The sequence below is a fragment of the Lingula anatina genome, chromosome 2 (genome assembly GCF_051362555.1).
Source record: "Lingula anatina isolate TDL-2025a chromosome 2, LinAna3.0, whole genome shotgun sequence".
NCBI lineage: Eukaryota > Metazoa > Brachiopoda > Lingulata > Lingulida > Lingulidae > Lingula > Lingula anatina.
The window spans coordinates 18,103,001-18,122,230 of NC_141768.1; the positions used below are offsets into that span (position 1 = coordinate 18,103,001).

Consider the following 19,230-nt stretch of genomic DNA (forward strand, 5'->3'; position numbering starts at 1 on the left):
AAAGAATAACATGATACCTAACTTGGCCCAAGGATAATAAAAGGGACCATTCCCACAGATATTTGGATCGATCTATCTCCCTGGGGAGTCTCACTAAATTGCTATCAATCTAACCGGATTAAATGTCTTCCACACCTAGTAAAGCTGCCAAGGGTACTTATCTTTACCTTAGCTGATTCGGTAGGCGTGACAGACAATTAAGCTGGTTATTATAAGCTGACAGCAATTTAGTGAGACTCCCCAAGGAGATAGATCGAACCAGATGGATCGTTCTAGGGATGAGAACCCAGTCTAAGACATGTAAAACAACAGTGCCATACAATTGACATTCTCTACCCTTTTCCTGGGTGAACTCATCCCACCCTCCTATCCCACCAAAAATAAGGTCTCCAATTTAAACACCATAAGACACCTCCCCTTTGATTTAAACTTTAAATACCCCAGGATCTACCACTGGGAATAATTTGCACAACTATAAAGCTCAGTGCTCATAGTTGCTAAAAATATGGATGTTCATGATATAATTTAATTACTTTGTGGTTAATTGTTTTCTGATAATGTTCTGGTGGCTCTTCTGTTCTCCACACAGCTGTGCCCACAGCAATCATATTCACAGTCACCATAATAAGCATGCTAATAATGGCAATATTTAGAATATTCTTTCATATTTCATTTCCTCTGAATAAGAAACATAAATAAATTGCCGACTATGATATAACACCTATCTCTCCAATTCAAAGGGATATCTCCTAGAAACAAAACATCCCTGGATCTAGAAATCACTTGAACAAATATAACATTTTTTTCTAAATACCACATGGCTGATGAGTTGTTGTATTATTTGGTATGCCAAAGTGTTAAGGGTTAAATTGCCACTTAAGAATTTTCACCTCTCCTAAAACATTATACCTGTTATGAAGGAATGCAGCCAGGTGCCTATAACTTGTTATCATTCTACTTAAACTTGGAAAACAAGTTTTGTAGCTAAAATACTTACTAAATGTTTTTATAGTATGTTGATTAGGCAACTCAGCAAGTTGAATTATGTATCCACACTTAATGTAGCCAGATTAATAATCCTTGTTGGTATTGTACAAGCACAAGGGACAAGTTGTGTTAATGAGAGTACAGAGTTCTGTTGTATTGTGTTTAAGTCCTCCTGTATGACCAGTAATCTACAGTCAATTACTTGGCATATACATGATATGATAAGAGGTCTACTCATAAGGTATGAGTGATAATTTATCACCTAGACCATACAACATCACATTTTCCTGTGCTGCCTAATTTGATATCTATTCTGAGGCTTTTTCCTACTTTTTCTCTATATCTAAACAGTCACATAAAAACCATGAGGTAAAATGAATAAAAAAAAAAACTGCACATATTACCCTGACATTTTAAAGAGGAGATACAGTCTCTACTCTAGAAAACAAACACCTGGCCTTTAAGATGTAAAACCCATAACATTTTCTTAAGGGGTTATATCATCTCAAGTTTTCATCAGGACAACTCAGTCTTGTATGCAGCAACTTCTACGAAATGTCAAAGTTACACAAAAAAATAAACGTTATTTGAGATCACTCATCATCTTCATGTTCAGCCTCAACCATGATGAAAAATGAATGAAGCAGTTGTAGTTTTATGCTTTTTCTAGGGAAACATATAGTCCACTTTTAACCAGAAGAGACTATGCACACTGGACTAAAAAACTGATTGACTGATTTAGACCATGAAGACTATACAAGGGAGCACTCAGGCACATCATACTAGTTGGGTCGGCTCTACTCTGGGGGGGGGGGGGGGGGGGCTCGCTTAGTGCAATCAGCTTAACTGAATGACATACCTACTCAAGCAGCAAGCTAAACATTAATTACCCTCTAGCTGCTCCAGGAGGCATGTGAGACAAGGTGATTCCACTGATTGCATTTAGCCAGAATCCCCCACAGAGTTGGACCAACTGAACTAGTACAATGAGTTCATCTGATTGGGGTATTAGAGACATTCTTAACTGCTGGTTTAACACCATGGTCAAGCAATTTTAAGTGATTGCAATTAATTATTATAATCAGGTAAGGGAATAATCCTCCAAATCCAGCTAATAAGTAAGACAACAGTCAAAAGAAAACAAACCTAGTGAAGCATTGGAGTTGTTCTGAATTGCACATAATAACAGATCTATATATCAATCTATTAAGTGTGTGAAAAGAATCTTTAAGGTTAATGGTGTCTTCCCAGGGTTTATCCAAGTTAAGTATCTGGTTGCATAAGCCAGATTCTTTACCTGTCTGTCTGAGAACACACTGTCTCTTCTTACTCATGTGTGCTGTTGAGATAAACTGTTTTCTTTGTAATGCTCTGTTTGAGGCCAAATTTGATATCATCGGCAAAAAATACTTCAGCAACTTCTTTCCCAGTAAAGAATAAGATAAAAAAACTAGTATCAAAATAGCATGCATCAATTGAATCAATGAGTGTAACTAATTTGGCTGGGTAACTGAAGCTGACATCAAACTGCAAAAATGTTGGCCCCATATCATCTTTGTAAAATATGTCATCTAAATGGAAAGCAAATATGCTGGTGGTGTTTTCACCCTTGCCATGTCTTCAACCATGTTGTCAAACAAAGTCTGTGATGTCATATTTGACCTAATACTGTAACATTAATTGCTTGTGACATATATTTCATACTGAGCCTGTCAAATTATTACAATGCTTGATTGTTTTTTCTAAGTTTGATCTCAGCCACATTAACAGAGCATGCCTCCCTTCTCCAATTATACACTGCTACTACCAAAATTAATAGATATCACAAAGGACTTAAGTCTTCATTTTTCACATATTTTATAGCACATTTTCAAATTTCTATTCTGAAATCCCCTTTAGTCAATAGAAATCATTGAGTCTAAAGGCTGTCAGCACTGTGTATCCTCACACAAGACTAGAAAATGTTTGAGAATTCCTGTGGGGTGGGTTTAACTTTTAAGTGATAAGGGTAAAACACTGTGCACTGAGAATGTTGTCTTATAGTGAATACAATTGTGACATGCATGGTGAATTCAAAAAATACTACACTGCAGATCTGATGACTCGTGCTTCATTGGTTTCTATCTGGTGCATGAACAGAATCATTAAACCTACTGTTTACATAGCAGTGCAGTAGAGTACTTATAAATGTGGCCGTACCCTAATTAATATGAATATTGCAAACCATTGCTCCAAAGGCCTACAGGAAGTCTTCAAGAGGCTGGTCAATAATACAGTACTGGGTTCAAAGATTTCACTAGCCCTCCAGTCACAGTCTCTCTCACACACACACACACACACACACACACACACACACACACACACACACACACACATAAAAATAAGTATATCCACTCAAAATCTGCTAGCCATTTTTGTCCATGACACATATCCAGGTGATTTACAAGCATTCGTGAAATGAGATTGATTTTTTGTCTCAAAATGTGCTGTACAGTGTTTGAGTGGGTATTAACCTATTTAAGGGACACATTTCGACAATAGATACCAAGAAAAACAAGAACATTTGAGCCAACCAGATACTGTGAAACCACTAAATAAATATAACCAGAAATATTCCACTAAATAAATATTACTAGAGATATTCCATGAACTGATCCATGCAAATCACAAGGGGAAAAGAATAGAACAGAATTTCTACCTAGATAGATAAAAAAAAGACCCTTTCAGACCCAAACAGTCTGCTTAAAACTTGCTTCTTTTTCCTATGAATTTTCACCAAACAGATACTCAATAACAGCTGTTTTTGGGTCCTCTAAGAGAAAGGTCAAAATTGCTTTGCTTAATATTTTTACAAATTACAGTAATACCTGAAATGACCAATGACTTGTGAATTAACTCAAGAAGCTCAAGCCTGTATGGGACAATCAAGAGTGTGTATATGCATGCACGTGCATGCTTGCCTGAGTGTGTGCATGTGTGTGTATAAAATTTTTTTTTAAACAAACAAAAAATGATAAAAAAGACATGGGGTGGGAGGATGCAGTATATAATACATGATAATAATCATGTGGCCTTCTTTCTATCATTACTAAATTACAGCACTGACTGTCAATCTCTTGAGAGGCAGCTTTTTCATGCAACATTCCCAGCAGTCGTATAGCAAAAACACTAATCTCATGTACAACGTTGATCATAACTCCATAAACTTGGCTCTTTTCCCTGGAGAGGACAAGTTAGAGTCCTTTTGCACAGGAATCACAACCACAGAAGGCTGACTCATGATGGAATTGAACCTTAACTTGGTCCAGATTATTGTGGATATTGTAAAGCAATTTAAGGAGAAGGTAAATAATTAACAGCTATTCCCAGGATTTTAGTGGTTGTAACTGCTGTTTTTTGCAAAAGCCAAGACAGGAACTCTTTCAACTGAGCTGCACTGTTGGTAAATACTAAACATGACATTATGTGGAATGTTCCAAAATTGTTTTAACAAATTTGTCTATGAGCGCATTCTCAACGAATTAAGCCAGGCTTTACAAAGCCGGTGACCTAAAAATGGCGGACGTACATGAAAGAAAAACCGCCTAATCTTTTAATAGTCTCTCCGCCTCTCACACGCCTCCCCACACGTCGTCCCTGCGGGGTACAGTAATTAAATCTCGGCTCCGAACATTAATATTTCCGTGAATATCTCTGGTGATATTATCTCCGTAGATAGTCGATTCATTGCTGCTCTACGGGCCAAATTATTCCTTTTTCGTCTCTGTTTTCAAAGATAATAGAACAGAAGAGCTTTTTTCCTTCGATCGCCTTCAGCCGCCATGCTTTCTTCACCACGAGTTTAACTGATGAGCATGTCACTTAATATTTTTCAGGTAGCTTCCGCATGGCGAACGGAGACGCGATTTAATTACTGTACCCCGCAGGGACGACGTGTGGGGAGGCGGAGAGACTATTAAAAGATTAGGCGGTTTTTCTTTCATGTACGTCCGCCATTTTTAGGTCTCCGGCTTTGTAAAGCCTGGCTTAATTCATTGAGAATGCGCTCTATGATCAGTAGGCTCTTTCTTCTGGACATGCAATCCTGAACCTGTTCTCATTTTTTACACCTGCAAACACACTTTCCATCACTTTATATACACTTCCATGAATCAGTTTCATCTCATGAGGATACTAGTATATATCTTTTTCCCTTCCCCTGCACCTGGAGACCATAGAAACCAAAGGAGGGGGGGAGATCACATTAAAAAATTACTTACCATGGCACACTTGCCAGATATGTCATAAGTTTACGTAGGTCATCATAGCGCATCTTCTCTGGGTGGGTGTGAGAGGGAAATGTCAGGATTGGTCCGCCCCGTTTATCACGACCACCTGGGGAGGACAAATGATATTCTGAGGTTAAGTCTGGAGAAAATATAGCATACAAAGAGCTCTGCCTCAGTTTGTATTCTATGGAAATAAATATCAAGGTTAATATAGGCAAAAATGCATATTTTTTTTTACTTAGTTTTATGGTAATTACTGCAGCTAGACCTTCATCCTTGAGGGCTAAAGCAGATAAATTGTACACATTCAAATAAATATAGATTTTGATTAAAAACAGAAGACTGCATAAAATATTTGTTTCCTCTCAACAAGGCTACATCTAAGACAGTTGATGTATCTTAGCAATGAGGCAAATCTATCTTCAAACATATAGATTAGAACCTTTAAAAGGGAGTCATGAAAACAATATCATATGTACCCTGTCTCATAAATTTACAGGTTCATGAACAAGAGCAGTTTATTTCTCCCAGCAAACGACTGAGATTCCAAATGGTTTTAGTTTCAATAATCGAGAAAAAGTGTCATCTTCTTAATTGCCATATTTAGTCCAGAACAATAAAAACTCTTATACCTAGGCTTTTATAATATATGACAAAATTGAATATAATACATTTGCACAGAATAACTGTACACCAGAACTACACAGCTAAAAGCTTTATCAAGGAGCCATTCTCAAATAAATCACCCGACATATCTATCAAGGGCCCAGGAAAGTAATCTTTCCATTTATAGTATTTTTTCAGTGCTGCCTTTTTGTAAATGCGAAGTTTATCAACCCAGTATCAAAAAAAGAATGTTAAAATATTAAAATCCATACCATGTGTATTTATCCAAAACAAAAGCCAAGGTGACAGTAAAGGGCAAAGGAACCAATTTTTAAAATATGTTTTATGCTCATACCCATATTTTAGTATTTACTCAAAAAACAAACAGATCAAGGTGAGTTATGGAGCTATAGCCAATCTTGTCAATCACAATTATCCTATTCTGGACCAGTTCCTTTGCTTCCCAGGTGTTAAATGAGGCATCAGTCAAGATTAACATTACCTAACTGTCATAGGACCAGTTCAGACAGGGTCATTTCAGACCGGTAATCAGACTTATCCAACAGTCAAAGAGCCTGCTCAGACAGGGTCATTTAAGACTCATAATCAGACAACCAGACTGATCAAAGCAAAGAATGAAAAATCCAAGTCAAATTGGTGTTTATGCATACAGAGGATTAGATTAAGTAGATAACCCATCAAACTTCTGACAGACAAAGCACTGGATGTTTGATCATCTGATGGTGTAGAGTGAATCTGATCTCCACTCAAAGATAGACTTGTTTCCCAACTGATCTAAAAAGAATAATACTACAACCTTACACAGACAGTATAAGCACCTGCTAGAGGTGGTGAGATTAAACTTTCATTATCCCACAGCCATCATTGCATTTGTATGTGGCTTACATGCACGCCTATATTTTAAAACGCTTCAGTGTGTTCATCCTATTGTTTGAAGTGCCAGCCGTAGGATAAGTCGGAGCGGCTCGATTTAATTACGCTCTTGTATGTTGCATACAGTAGACAAAAAGTAGTTGTAACTAGTACTTAACCATCTTCAGTTCAAAGTTGATTGCTTGACAACATACTGTGGAAAAAACTTTGATATAGTAAGATCAATATCTTTCTCACACGAGGCCAAATTAAAACCGGTTTAAACCATTGTCAATTATCTTTCGTATACAGGAATCATATCAGAATGGTTTTGAGACATTAAAGGTTAATCCAGTTGGGAATGAAGGAGGATAATGGAGCCATTAGTAACATTACATTATATCAAATAACACATTTTTTTTGGTTATCTGATGGCCTGTGGAAAAAATCTGAAAAAACCCATAGCACTCTGAAACAAGGTAACAAGGTACAGCATAACCTACAAGAAAAGCATGAGTTTAACAAAAGATTAAGTTCTATAAAACAAAAGCCGACCGAACATCTTCCAAACAGATTATGTAACAAGACCGAGAGTAGTTCCACCTGTAGTCACAGTAGCTGGAGTCTCCAAGAGGGAGAAACAAAATATTCAATAAAAATAAATTTGGTAAGTCCAGTAATAAATTTAAATGCTTCATTCATCAAAAAGGTTGGATTGTTCTACATGTAAAATGCATTTTGGGAACAGCAATCTCAGCAGTACGGCGAATAGTTTGGGATGATCTGTTCTGTATTATATCAGTGTTGATTTGTAGAACAGATTACAGGTATTTCCTATTAGCTCATCACATGCAAGCCAGGGGTGCAGGGCTTATGAAGGTCTTGGGTGTGTAAATAATTCTAGCACTCAGAACACTGTCAGCATGATAACACATACTCAACCAGACCTATGCTCATCTCTGTTCAAGGTTATTGCTGAAGCTTATCGAAAAGATCACAAATCTAAAGGTGGAAAAAGATACTGCAATATGTCCTAATATATAAGCAACTATGAGGATCTGACTTGAATCCTATAGATGCAAGTGAATCATCAAGGGTAAACCTGAAGCAAAGGATGCTATAAATAATATCACACACATCAATACTTCACTCTTTGAAGCTGTAAGAAAATGGACATAATTCACTCAGGTTAAGCATCCCTCCACCTGCCTGGAGCACATGTATATCAACACAAACAGATATCACCTTCACACTGACCTATAAACCTTTAAGAGTAATCCTAATTTCATTCATTTTGATTGACTATTAATTAATGTCAATAAATCCAGTACAGGTTTAAATCAGACTTAATTTGAATACACCTTAGACTAATTCACATCATGTTTGAAAAGAGCTCTTCAACAAGAACTATAAAGATTTACCTGACAGATAGGCGATTTTCTCCCTCAGCAGTGGAACTATGTCTGCTGCCATGATCCCCTCAGGGTTGCGGTAACCTGAAAAAAGTCACATATAGCTCATAATGTAAGGCAGCAATTGTCATACCCATGTTTTACTCTATAAATATCACAAAATTTTTCAGCCATACCATAAAGCACACATCTACACAAATGTAGAAAAAAAAACTAGATGACTATATTCCCATAATCTATAAATTGAACACCGATCATTATTCCCCAACTGTATACAAAGCCAGGAATGGAATTTACATTTGTCACAGCCATAATTGGTCTATTATCAAATAAATGAGTGCATAAAATATATTGCTTGTAATACTTCAAAGTATAAGCACTTCAGAAAAGCTGGCTGATGAGTGAAACCATACAGCTATCCTTAAACTGAGCATACGCAATCAAGAACCCTTGACAAAATGAAGTACATCTTTCAAAATTAGATGCATTTTATTTTAATTGCCACCCATGATCACCCCCCCCCCCCCGCCCAAAGAAAAAAAGGAAAAATTTAATTATCCAGTTGTTTTCCAAATAATAAGGCTCTAACCCCTCCCAACACACACACACACACACACACACACACACACACACACACACACATACACACACACACACACACACACACACACACACACACACACACACACACACACACACACACTCCAACAATGATCTGTCACAACCCTTACCTCTGGAGAACATGGAGACAACACAAATGTACATCATTAAATTCAACTCAACAGAACTAAACCATTATGCATTGTGACTCAAGAAGACAGTTGGAGCAAGTCTTATCTTCAGCCGTTTTTTTTTTTCTCAGCATCTAGTAAAGTTCTGTTGATGTTGGACATCTGTATAGACAAATCCAGCTCATTTTCTGACACACTACACTTGTTTAACAACAGCTGCTAGTATTAACCCCTTGAATTCCACTCTGATCTACTAAGAACACAAATATGTCTTCTTACTCTGTGAAATGGTGCTTCAAAACTTATAACTTTTTTAGTCAGTGGAGAGGGAACGGGACACAACCTGATAATTAGGGCCTCATGTTATGCATATCCTTTTAATGTACATACATACATACATACATGCATGCATGCATACATACATGCTTACATACATACATACATACATACATACATACATTTTTGTATATTCCACTTATACAAGTCATCATAACACAAATACATCAAAACAGCCCCATCAAAATAATGCATTTCTGGCCACACAGAGACATTCAGTATATTTACCAAAGCATAGACAGTATAAAAAAAATACTAGCCCCCAGAAAGGACCCACCTGGCAGTAACTAACATAAGGTATACATCACAGCTCCATCCCATTACTCAACATGTTAACCCAATTTGAGTACAGCTTTCAAGAGACAAATTAGTGGTACTTGGGTGTCCCAAATCATTTGCTCAAAAAAGATTTAAAACAATATATTCTTTGGCCCTTTGAAAACCCTTGACCTTCACCTTTTCTGGATGGGAACCATGTGAAATAAGAATGTGATATTTGAGGGGAGTCCAGAAACATAAGCATCTCTTCCAGCAAAACCTTGTCACTTTGCTTGAACTGGAAAAGAATCGGAAATACTAAAAAAAAAAAAAAAGGATGCACATCTTATTGCAAGTGCAAGTAGTAACTTGCAATTTTAAAAACGTCAACTTGATATTACAGTCATGACAGAAGATTAACCAAGGGAAAAAGGTTAATCTTTCAAGAAGTTATTGCTTAACTCACAATTTGGATTTCTGAAAAAAAGAACTCAAACAGCTCAATGTCCAGCTCCAAGCTAGCCAGAACTCAATGTCCAGCTCCAAACTAGTCAGCATTTTATTGCCCTCTCTAGAGAATTTAAAGGTATGTTTATCGCTAAGACAGTTTGACCCAACATAAAATATATATGTTGGTCGTCTGATAACAATTATAGCCAACAATCTGAAATGTGCATTTTATTTCAATTATAAAGGCAGTGGGCCGGAATAAAGAGGAACTGGATTAGTTGCCTTTGGTGAACTATTCAAAATCATAGCTTGCTATGATAGGTTGTACATATGATAGATTGGTCAAACAACCCGGACTGGGAACAAAACTTACAAATATACTGTTTAGGAACAGTGGACACCCTGAGCCTCAGAGCACTGGTGGTAATTTTCCTCTAGTCATTTTGGAGACAGCATCTATGCAAATAAGAGAGGCAGGTTTTCTGACTCTGTAACTCGGGTTGCCTGTGGGCAATTTGTTCAAGAAAAGTGAAAAAGAAAAGTTTAAATGGGAATTTACTTTTCAAGTAATCTACATTACTGGAAGAAAGATCTTTTTTTTAGTGTCTCTCATTTACAAGATAGAATTTCAACTAAGACCTTTTAAGGACTGCTATTAAAAACCTACTGCAAAATTCACTGAAGCAGAAAAGAAAACCAGCAAGTCACTCAGAGAAGTACTTTAACCACAAATTGAATTCCAACAAAAATATTTTCTGGGAAGAATCAAACCTGGCTGTGGTTTGCAACTACAACAAGTTAACAATAGATGGATGGATTATCAGGATGTTTGACTAAAACTGTCCAAAAAGCATCTCATTAGAGTTTTATAAAATAATCATTAGTTTTGTTGTACATGATATGTAATACCCCCCCTCCCCCATCCACCCACAGACCTACCCACCCTTTCCAGTGCATTTACTAACAATTAAACATGCATATATATACATGAACATGCATCCTAGGCATTTATGGCACAGCATGATAATATCCAATACTTCTTTTCATCATATAATATAATAATTATACTGTAATCCATTCAACAAACTGCCACAATGTGCAAATGCAGGCTTAGTTAGGTCTGTGCATATGCTTACAAGTGCATGTATGTAAGTTGGATATTTTCCAAAGGGAAAGTATGATTACAGTTGTGTTTTTAATTGCCACATCTTCCTTTTTTCTATTCAAAGTCCAGAGACTAGTAACATCCTATTATATATAGAATGAAATCACTACCACGTGCACAAGATTGGCATTTTTACAGGAAGTGGAAATGCAAGTAACAAACGTAACTGTTCACAAAGCCAACAAAAAAAATTGTCCCCAGGAAATTTATATTTCCATATGCAAAAATATGTCTCCCTTTTAAACTGACATAATTATGGGCAAAAATCATTTAAATGACATAAAAATGCACAGCTTGGGATCCTTCATGCAGTGCAACTCCTCAGTTGACACCGCCTAGCATTTCAACTTGCGATCATCCACATGGGAAATAGACAAATGAATAGATATATTATATGTTCATCTCTATCACTACACCGCTATCATGACTCATCCCTACAGCTAGGAAACCTGGAGAAACATAATGCAGATTGAGAAGTTCATAAACCCTGCAAGCACATATTGCCTTGCTCAGACATACAACCATTGGGAGCGGGCCTGGAATATCCATATACCAAATCTGGTGTCCAATCATTTAGTATATAAATGTGCTCCAGATAATTATCCATCACCTCAATGATTCAGGTAATGATTGGTACATGAGATGAGGATAATATTAGACCCAAGTGAGAAATGGCCATCAATAATGAAATTGACTGAGTCAACAGTGGCATCTTTTTCTGGTCACTGAAAAAGTATATCTCTATATATTACAATATTTTATACCAAACAGTACATAGCATAATGACCTCAGAAGTTTGATCTTATCATCCTACACTGGCAGTCAGTAAGGATTGCAAGCAATTACTGGTACACCTTTTCTATAATTAAAATTTGGAAATAATGAGACCTCCAATGTTGATCTAATAATTAGGTCATATTCAGGCAGTCCAACTCTTCCATCCCATCCCAGCCTCAATGGGATAAAAAAAAATGTAAAGCTTATTATGCTGCTACAGCCATCTCATCATCTTCATCACTGTCTACTGTACCTAAACACCTCTTAATCTGGCACACTAATTGTGGAATATATATGTAAAATGAGACACTTTCTACAGTAAGCAATGTTAAACTCTCTTCAAACTTTTAACAACATACAATACGGTAATTGGAGATAACTCCTCTATGACGCAGTACTAGACTCCCAATGGATAATGTACTCAATCCAGCAACTAATAACTGTCAAACTAATGTGTGCAGCAATAAGGTAGGCAGTGAACTAAATTACAGCATGACATACAATTTTTCCTAATCAATTAAAGAGAGCTATATTGTACAGCGTGTTTCACAATCAGCCTGTTGGGATCTATCTAAAATCTCATCATTATAACACAACATGTCTGAACTCTGAAATCTGTTCGGAAGAGTGACATCTTGCAATATAGATGTTCAAGGTCCTGTTCACTACCAGTGTAACTTAGACCCCATTCCCACAGATTTAGATTGATCTATCCCTGTGGAGAGTCTCACTAGATTACTATCAGCTTAGCCGGCTTAAGCGTCTGTCCTGCCTACTAAAAGCTGTAAGGGGGTAATTAACTGCCGTGCGCGCTCAGCTGACTGCAATTTAGCGTGAACCCCCAGGGAGTTAGGTCGATCTGGATGGATCGATCTAAATCTCTGGGATTGCACTCTTAGACAAGGTGAATCTTACTGACTTCATCTGCTGTTCATGGTCGTGTTCACTACCAGTCCAAATTAGGCCAGGATAGTCTTAATGACATCACCAGATGTCCATGATCGTATTCACTACCAGTCTAACTTAGACCAGGTTAGTCTTACTGACATCCCTCGATATAACTTAGACCACTGACATCATAAAATTACCAGACTGCTTAACAAGGATTTCACGACACTAAGGTATGATGGGATTGTTCATTACATTAAGATAATAGAGATGTGATCACAGCAGGACTTATCATCAAAATACAGCCCATCAAGCTACAAAAAATATGCAAGATTTGTTTTTTCTATCTACAACAGTAGCAGATATTTATATTTTTACACTAGACTCATTCATTCAATTATCTTCCAACAAAACTTATTCCTGTGATGAGCATTTAAATGACATCACAGAGGTTTAAAACAATCCCTTCTTACTGCAACAAAAATCATGATATCTGTATTAAAATAGAACCCAACCCAATGTTATCTGCCATAATGATTGAATCATACATATATCCCAGTACATATCCAAAATAAGCCATTTCCAAGTACAGTGCAAGCAGCTTTTCAAGTTCTGGTGCACGTTTATTCACAAAGGTAGTAAATCAATTTGACTATCTTTTTAAAGAAAGAGGCTGCAGCAAAGTTCATGTGATGTTAATGTGGTACACACAGTCAGACAATGACCTGAGACCACATAATCTGATTTAACATCTCACATCATAGTGAGAACATTTCCTTAAAAGTTAACTTTTTTTCGTTTTGGGGATTCTGATCACTGGTTGAGTTTAAGGAGTCTGTCATCACTTAAGTTATCATGCCCGATTAATGATCTTGTCATTTACAATGTAAAATAGCACTGGAAATTTTCTGCCATGGTCAATGGCAATATTTTGATTTTCAATATAACAATGTGGTCTTAGCTATGCTTAAGTGATTACATTTAAAGGGAAGATATATATCATGTATGCTACTTCTTAGATTGCATCTCTTCCCAACCTCCATCCTTTTGGAACCATAAAATTATAAGAAATAATATAACATTAAAGCAGCTCAGCATTCCAGTCAGTGGTTTGTCTCATATCACATCAAAAGACACTCAAGCAGTCTGTAACACTGGTCTAAAAGAGATGTCCCAAATAAATAAGACATAAACAATATCATTAGGATGCTAAGCTAGTCCTCAACATGTCATCTAATGACCACTGGTCAGGCAATGACCGATCAGGCAAAGGGTGGTCAAGCACCTGGCTACTGGATTGTTGTGACCAGCCCACTATGACTGCTATATTAAAAGACATCTTTCCCTGGCTAAGTGAATCCATGTCTCTTGAAATGACTAATGGCTATAAGTATAAATGAAATTTTTTCACAATAACATTTTTCTGATAATTTTTCTATATTGAATTATAGCTGTTTTAATGGATTCTTTTGTGGTCAACAGGATTTTGCTGGGGGGGGGGGGGTGTTAGACGCTTTGCTCAGCATAATTTGCATGCAAAATCAATTCTAAAATAAAAAAAGCCAGGTAAGGGGATATGCCCCCCCTGTTCTGTGCTCCCCCTCCTTCCAGATCTGTCAGTACACAATAACATACATCTAATATCAGGCATCACTGTATTAATTATGTCAGCCACAAAAGAGTAGAATAACTTAAAGCACTTATACATTTAAAAAATTAAAACCTATAACAATACCTCAGTTCACACTAATTTATCTTCAAATTCGTTTACAAGGACACAGATCAATTATGGGCAGTAGTAGCAGTAGTAGTAGTAATGCTGCTACTACAACTGTTGCTTATCTTTAAACAATGGACTCAGGTATGGTGTAAATTGATTCTTAAGCACCACACTATTAATATCTTCTTTATGTTTTATCACAAGCTACTGCAGTGTTGGGGATTGATCAATAAGCAGCATACATTCTTTGTAAAAGGGTGAATACTGCATTTTTTCTCTATGATGCAATTTCATTATTCAAATCATTTTTGTTAATCTTGTCTCATTATAAATAGAACAAATCAAACTTCTTTCTTCCAAATATAATATAGAACTGTCAAATCACATTTTCAACAACAAAAAAATGCAAAGAGAATTGGCATAAAATATGTACAAAACAGTCAAAAAACAATTATCTTACGTGTACAACAATGTCACCTCACAAACTAATTGTAACATTGATTGAACTTTATGTTGCTCCACCATCTTTATTACATGCAATACCCTAGAAATAAAAATGACTGAAACTTAATGTCACATTGATTGATTCATGACTTTAAAGTCTGTTGAACTAGTCTGAGAAAAAAGTGCCCTGCGCCGGCAGTCAGGCTTAACCATGATTTCAGATACTAGTATAGAAATATGACAATTCTTTAAGCCTTCTCTGAATTAAATCAATGCATCCAATGACTGGGACTGAGTATAAACTTCAAATACCATGTAAATATACCCTATGGGAATGCTTTAAAGCTGCCATATGACATTGTTGGATAGCTTTCAAGTTTCAACTGAAATACTTATAGAGGGAAACCAAATAATACTATATTATGGTTACCATATGAATATTTCCACTGTTATTTCATTTCACTTGTGAAAAGATAATTATAACAAAGATTTTGACAGACTTTGTGACATTGCAATGTTTTTAGCAGCAGAAAAATTGTAGATACATTTTTGTTTATGTCTTTGTTTTGTGTGATAACCTCAAATGAAAACTTCACTGCAAAAAAATTGCCCTCATATATTGACAGTGCTTTATTAATCACCAAAATCTGTTCTGAGTCTTTGTGATTTGTAAAGATTCTTTGCATTCCTGAGTTTTCAACTTAAGTAACAGAATTGCATACACTGTAGTTCTGAAATCCTTCAATCAATCAGTCATCACATCATAAACGATACAGCAATAGAAAACAAAGAGAATGATTAGTCAATATGAGTACAAATACATATTGTAAATGTGTACAAATGGCAACTAGGAATTTCCTTTTTAAAGCAGTGAACAAGTCACATTGAACAGAGTTTTGGTTAAAAAAGTTTTCACTCCAGCAAAATATCATATTTTCATCAAATCAATACAAATATGCCAAATCTCTCAAATAATTTTCTTCAATAACCAAAGTCATACATCTTTAGCATTTTCAGCTTATGGTTGTATGTGGGTGAAAGCAGGAGGGTATTATGGCAAGTCCAGCCCATAATCACTTCATATTTTAATACACCTATTCTATACCCTTCTCATGTAACAGATTAACCTGTATTCAAGATCATCTGGCTCCAAAAACTTGCCCTGATCTTATCTCTTTGAAGGAGCATCCTTAGCCAGTGTGCAGGCCTACTACTGCTATCCACACATTCTCTGTGGGAGGAAGACCAAGGTTAAGCACACATAACCTGTGCTCGTACAGGCAAGCACCATGTTCAGAAAATGGCCAAGTATATTTGTTTTGGCTAAAACAATGAAAAAAGAAAAGAAAACAAGGGGAAAAAACATCCCATTAACTACTTTTTACCATTTTATTTAATTATTGGCTTCACTTGAAAACAGGATTTAAAAAATCTTCAACTTAAACAAAACCCATGATAGAGTGCAACCCAGCACCTTGTGAGCTGGCTATAGAGATTGAATTCACCAACACACAGTAACTTGATCAAAATTATCTAATGCTGCTTCCTCCTTTCAAACCTTATACCTAATAATTTCAGAAAAAGAAACATGATGATGGTTACTTAGTATCATCCATTTATCATGATCATCAAATAGTAAACTTAATGATGACATTATTACTTTGATTTCATTCTACTGGTGACAGGTATGATTGTATCATTATCATCATTATTATCAAGCACCAGAATGTAAACAGACAAATTCTACCACATAAGTACTAGTAAATAAATACAATCCCATCACTCTAACTCAAGGTTTAATAATATTATGAATAAACAATTTACAAAGCATAAAATGACCTACATCATTTATAACATAGATCTTTTTTCTTCACTCTCTTTTTCTATCATATGTTTTCACAATTTAGAAACAGCATAAAAGGTCTTTTTAAATATCTATTATTAATCTAATTCATCAGCTTAGCCCAATAAGCACATAAAAAACCTGTTCTCCCTCTTTGACAAAAACAAAAAATATGAATAAGGATGCTGCTGAAAATGGTGTGACTGTTAAATACCACAAAATTTATTGACAGGCATTTGATGTGTATACATTCACAGAACTGGTATCCCAGTCTATTTATAATAATAAATTTATTACTAGTAACTAGAAGAGAGAAAACATCTACTACCAAGTTAACTCCTATTTAGTACAACCTAGGTTTCAGATCCTAGGCTCAACACACAACACACACACACACACACACACACACACACACAAGCACGCACAAACTCACTCACAACAAGGCCATATTTCCCCAACCAGCACACTGGCCAATCAATAACAAAGTTGAGAACACATAATGGGCTCTGCTTGGCCAGAGAATGCTCAAATGGTATTGATTTTTTTCCAGGGAGTCAGTGTGCTTACTAAGAAACATGCCTGTCATATGTAGTGCTATACTCTCCCCTTAGGAGAACACCTGCTTTACATTCCCATGCCATGATCAACTGGACATACTTCCTGCCCGAGACCATGATGTACAGCTATAGATCTACATGAGTATGTACCTATGCCCAATAACTGCTAGCCAAGAAGGATATGCCTGTTTCTGGGATGCTAGCATGTAAATACAGCAAATTATCACATTTTAAAAGCATGATGGAAAAATAGTTGTTTGGCATGATGTCCCCAGTGGAACCAAAACGACTTAAGAGAAAGAGAAAAGGAGACTAAACTGATCTAGAAAACTATCTTCATATCTTATCTGGATTGTGGCCAAGAACCGCTATTTCATATGGTCAAATTCCTACCACAAGAGAACAGCATTTCAAATGCAACCCTTGGTCAATAAAGCTGTCATTTTTGTTTGATGTTGGCATGTTTTAAGTATTGATGAATATGACACAGAAGTTGGACTTTTGCATGTCTAATTGCATATGCATGTTCATAATAACTTTCATATCCCAGTATATAAATGTCAGAATAATAATGTACTAGTATGCAGATATACAAATTTAGTATTTTAACAATTAAAATTTTTTGTGTAAAAAATTGTCAACAGTAATGGCACCACTGTAAAAGGTTTTTTTTTTTAAATCTGTGAATAATGTCTGATTTTTCCTAGAGCAATCATACACACCTGCTATCTGATACAAAGTCAACAAAACTACAATATCATTATCAATATCACTGATAACGTAAATGAGTAAATAATTGATTACAAGAAGACCATTCACTGACAGGTATACAACCTGGCAGCTTGGCAATCACTGTGTCAGACAATGCATCCGGCCATAGCACAAATAATTAATGTTTAAAGCTGAATCAAAATAAAGATATGATATACTTCCAAGTCGGCAGAATAGCACATATAAAGTACTGGAAATTCATAATTACAGATGATTGCTAATTAAGAAATCAGTTTCATGCAATGGTTTCAACTCATTACTGATCTATAACAACTGTTACACAAGCTGCAAATACATGTGCCAGGGTCTCAGTCTGATCTCAACAGTGCCCCCTCTCCCCCCCCCCCCTCCCACCTCCCACACACCCCTTTCCTCGTATCACTACACCATTTCCCTAGACCAAGTGGCAGTCTGGACATGGATATGTGTGTGGTATATACATATACACTAGTATATATTGCTGTGATATCATATATCAGACATATCAGAAATTGCTTTATTATCTTGGTTGCCTTTGTATGACAATAACAATACCGAGTGATATTGAACGCCGGGTTATTTCATTCATTCAATCTCCACAGGATTTTATGCTTATAATAAATAATGCCTGCCTCTCCTTATATACAGCAGAGTAACAGAAAACATCCAAAAATTAAATCATTTACAGGCGCACGTTCTGGGATGCTCGGAGTAAACTGATAACTGAATGAATGAATGACTAATGAACTACAGCCCAGACAGCAGTCGGCTTCCCCTCACCAAAACACTGCCGATCTCAGACCCGCTCTTTGTTGATTTCACCCACCTGGCTTAAAATAGCGTGCATACTCCCCCTCAGATGAGGCACCACCTCCGCCTTCGGCTCCACTCATCTCGAAATATCCTTTCTTAATTCCTAAGTTATAGAATTTTATCCGAATTTGACAAGTTGATGCGCTCAGGCTTGGCGGCCATTTTAATCAACTCGGGTACATCCGTTCAGATTCGTCTGTTTCCGATTGTCTTGTGCCTGTGTGAGTGTCAGTGGAAATCAAGCTGCAGCTGCGTTGCGGGAGATGTTCCAAGGTCTGAGAAGGCAGTGAATGTGAAAATCTTTTTAGGTGCACTTGGAAAAGTCACACAATTCTAATGGTGTAAAGTCGAA

At 36.4% G+C, this 19,230-nt stretch overlaps 1 protein-coding gene across 12 annotated transcripts in view; it reads right to left on the reverse strand.

Moving 5' to 3' along the window:
* Window positions 1–19,074, reverse strand: part of LOC106171051 (kalirin) — a 141,928-nt gene extending 122,854 nt beyond the window's left edge. For 8 of the 12 annotated variants that reach the window (XM_087005446.1, XM_087005448.1, XM_013551153.3 and 5 more), the window contains exons 1-3: window positions 18,892–19,073; window positions 8,156–8,230; window positions 5,247–5,361 (exon numbers count right to left, since the gene is read on the reverse strand). In XM_087005446.1, the coding sequence (XP_086861572.1) occupies window positions 5,247–5,361; window positions 8,156–8,230; window positions 18,892–18,958 (257 nt within the window). In that variant the 5' untranslated portion in view covers window positions 18,959–19,073. Of the gene's footprint in view, window positions 1–5,246; window positions 5,362–8,155; window positions 8,231–18,891 lie in introns of all 12 variants that reach the window. The other 4 variants (XM_087005447.1, XM_087005453.1, XM_087005452.1 and 1 more) reach the window with 2 other exon arrangements.
* Between the last annotated feature and the right edge of the window lie 156 nt (window positions 19,075–19,230).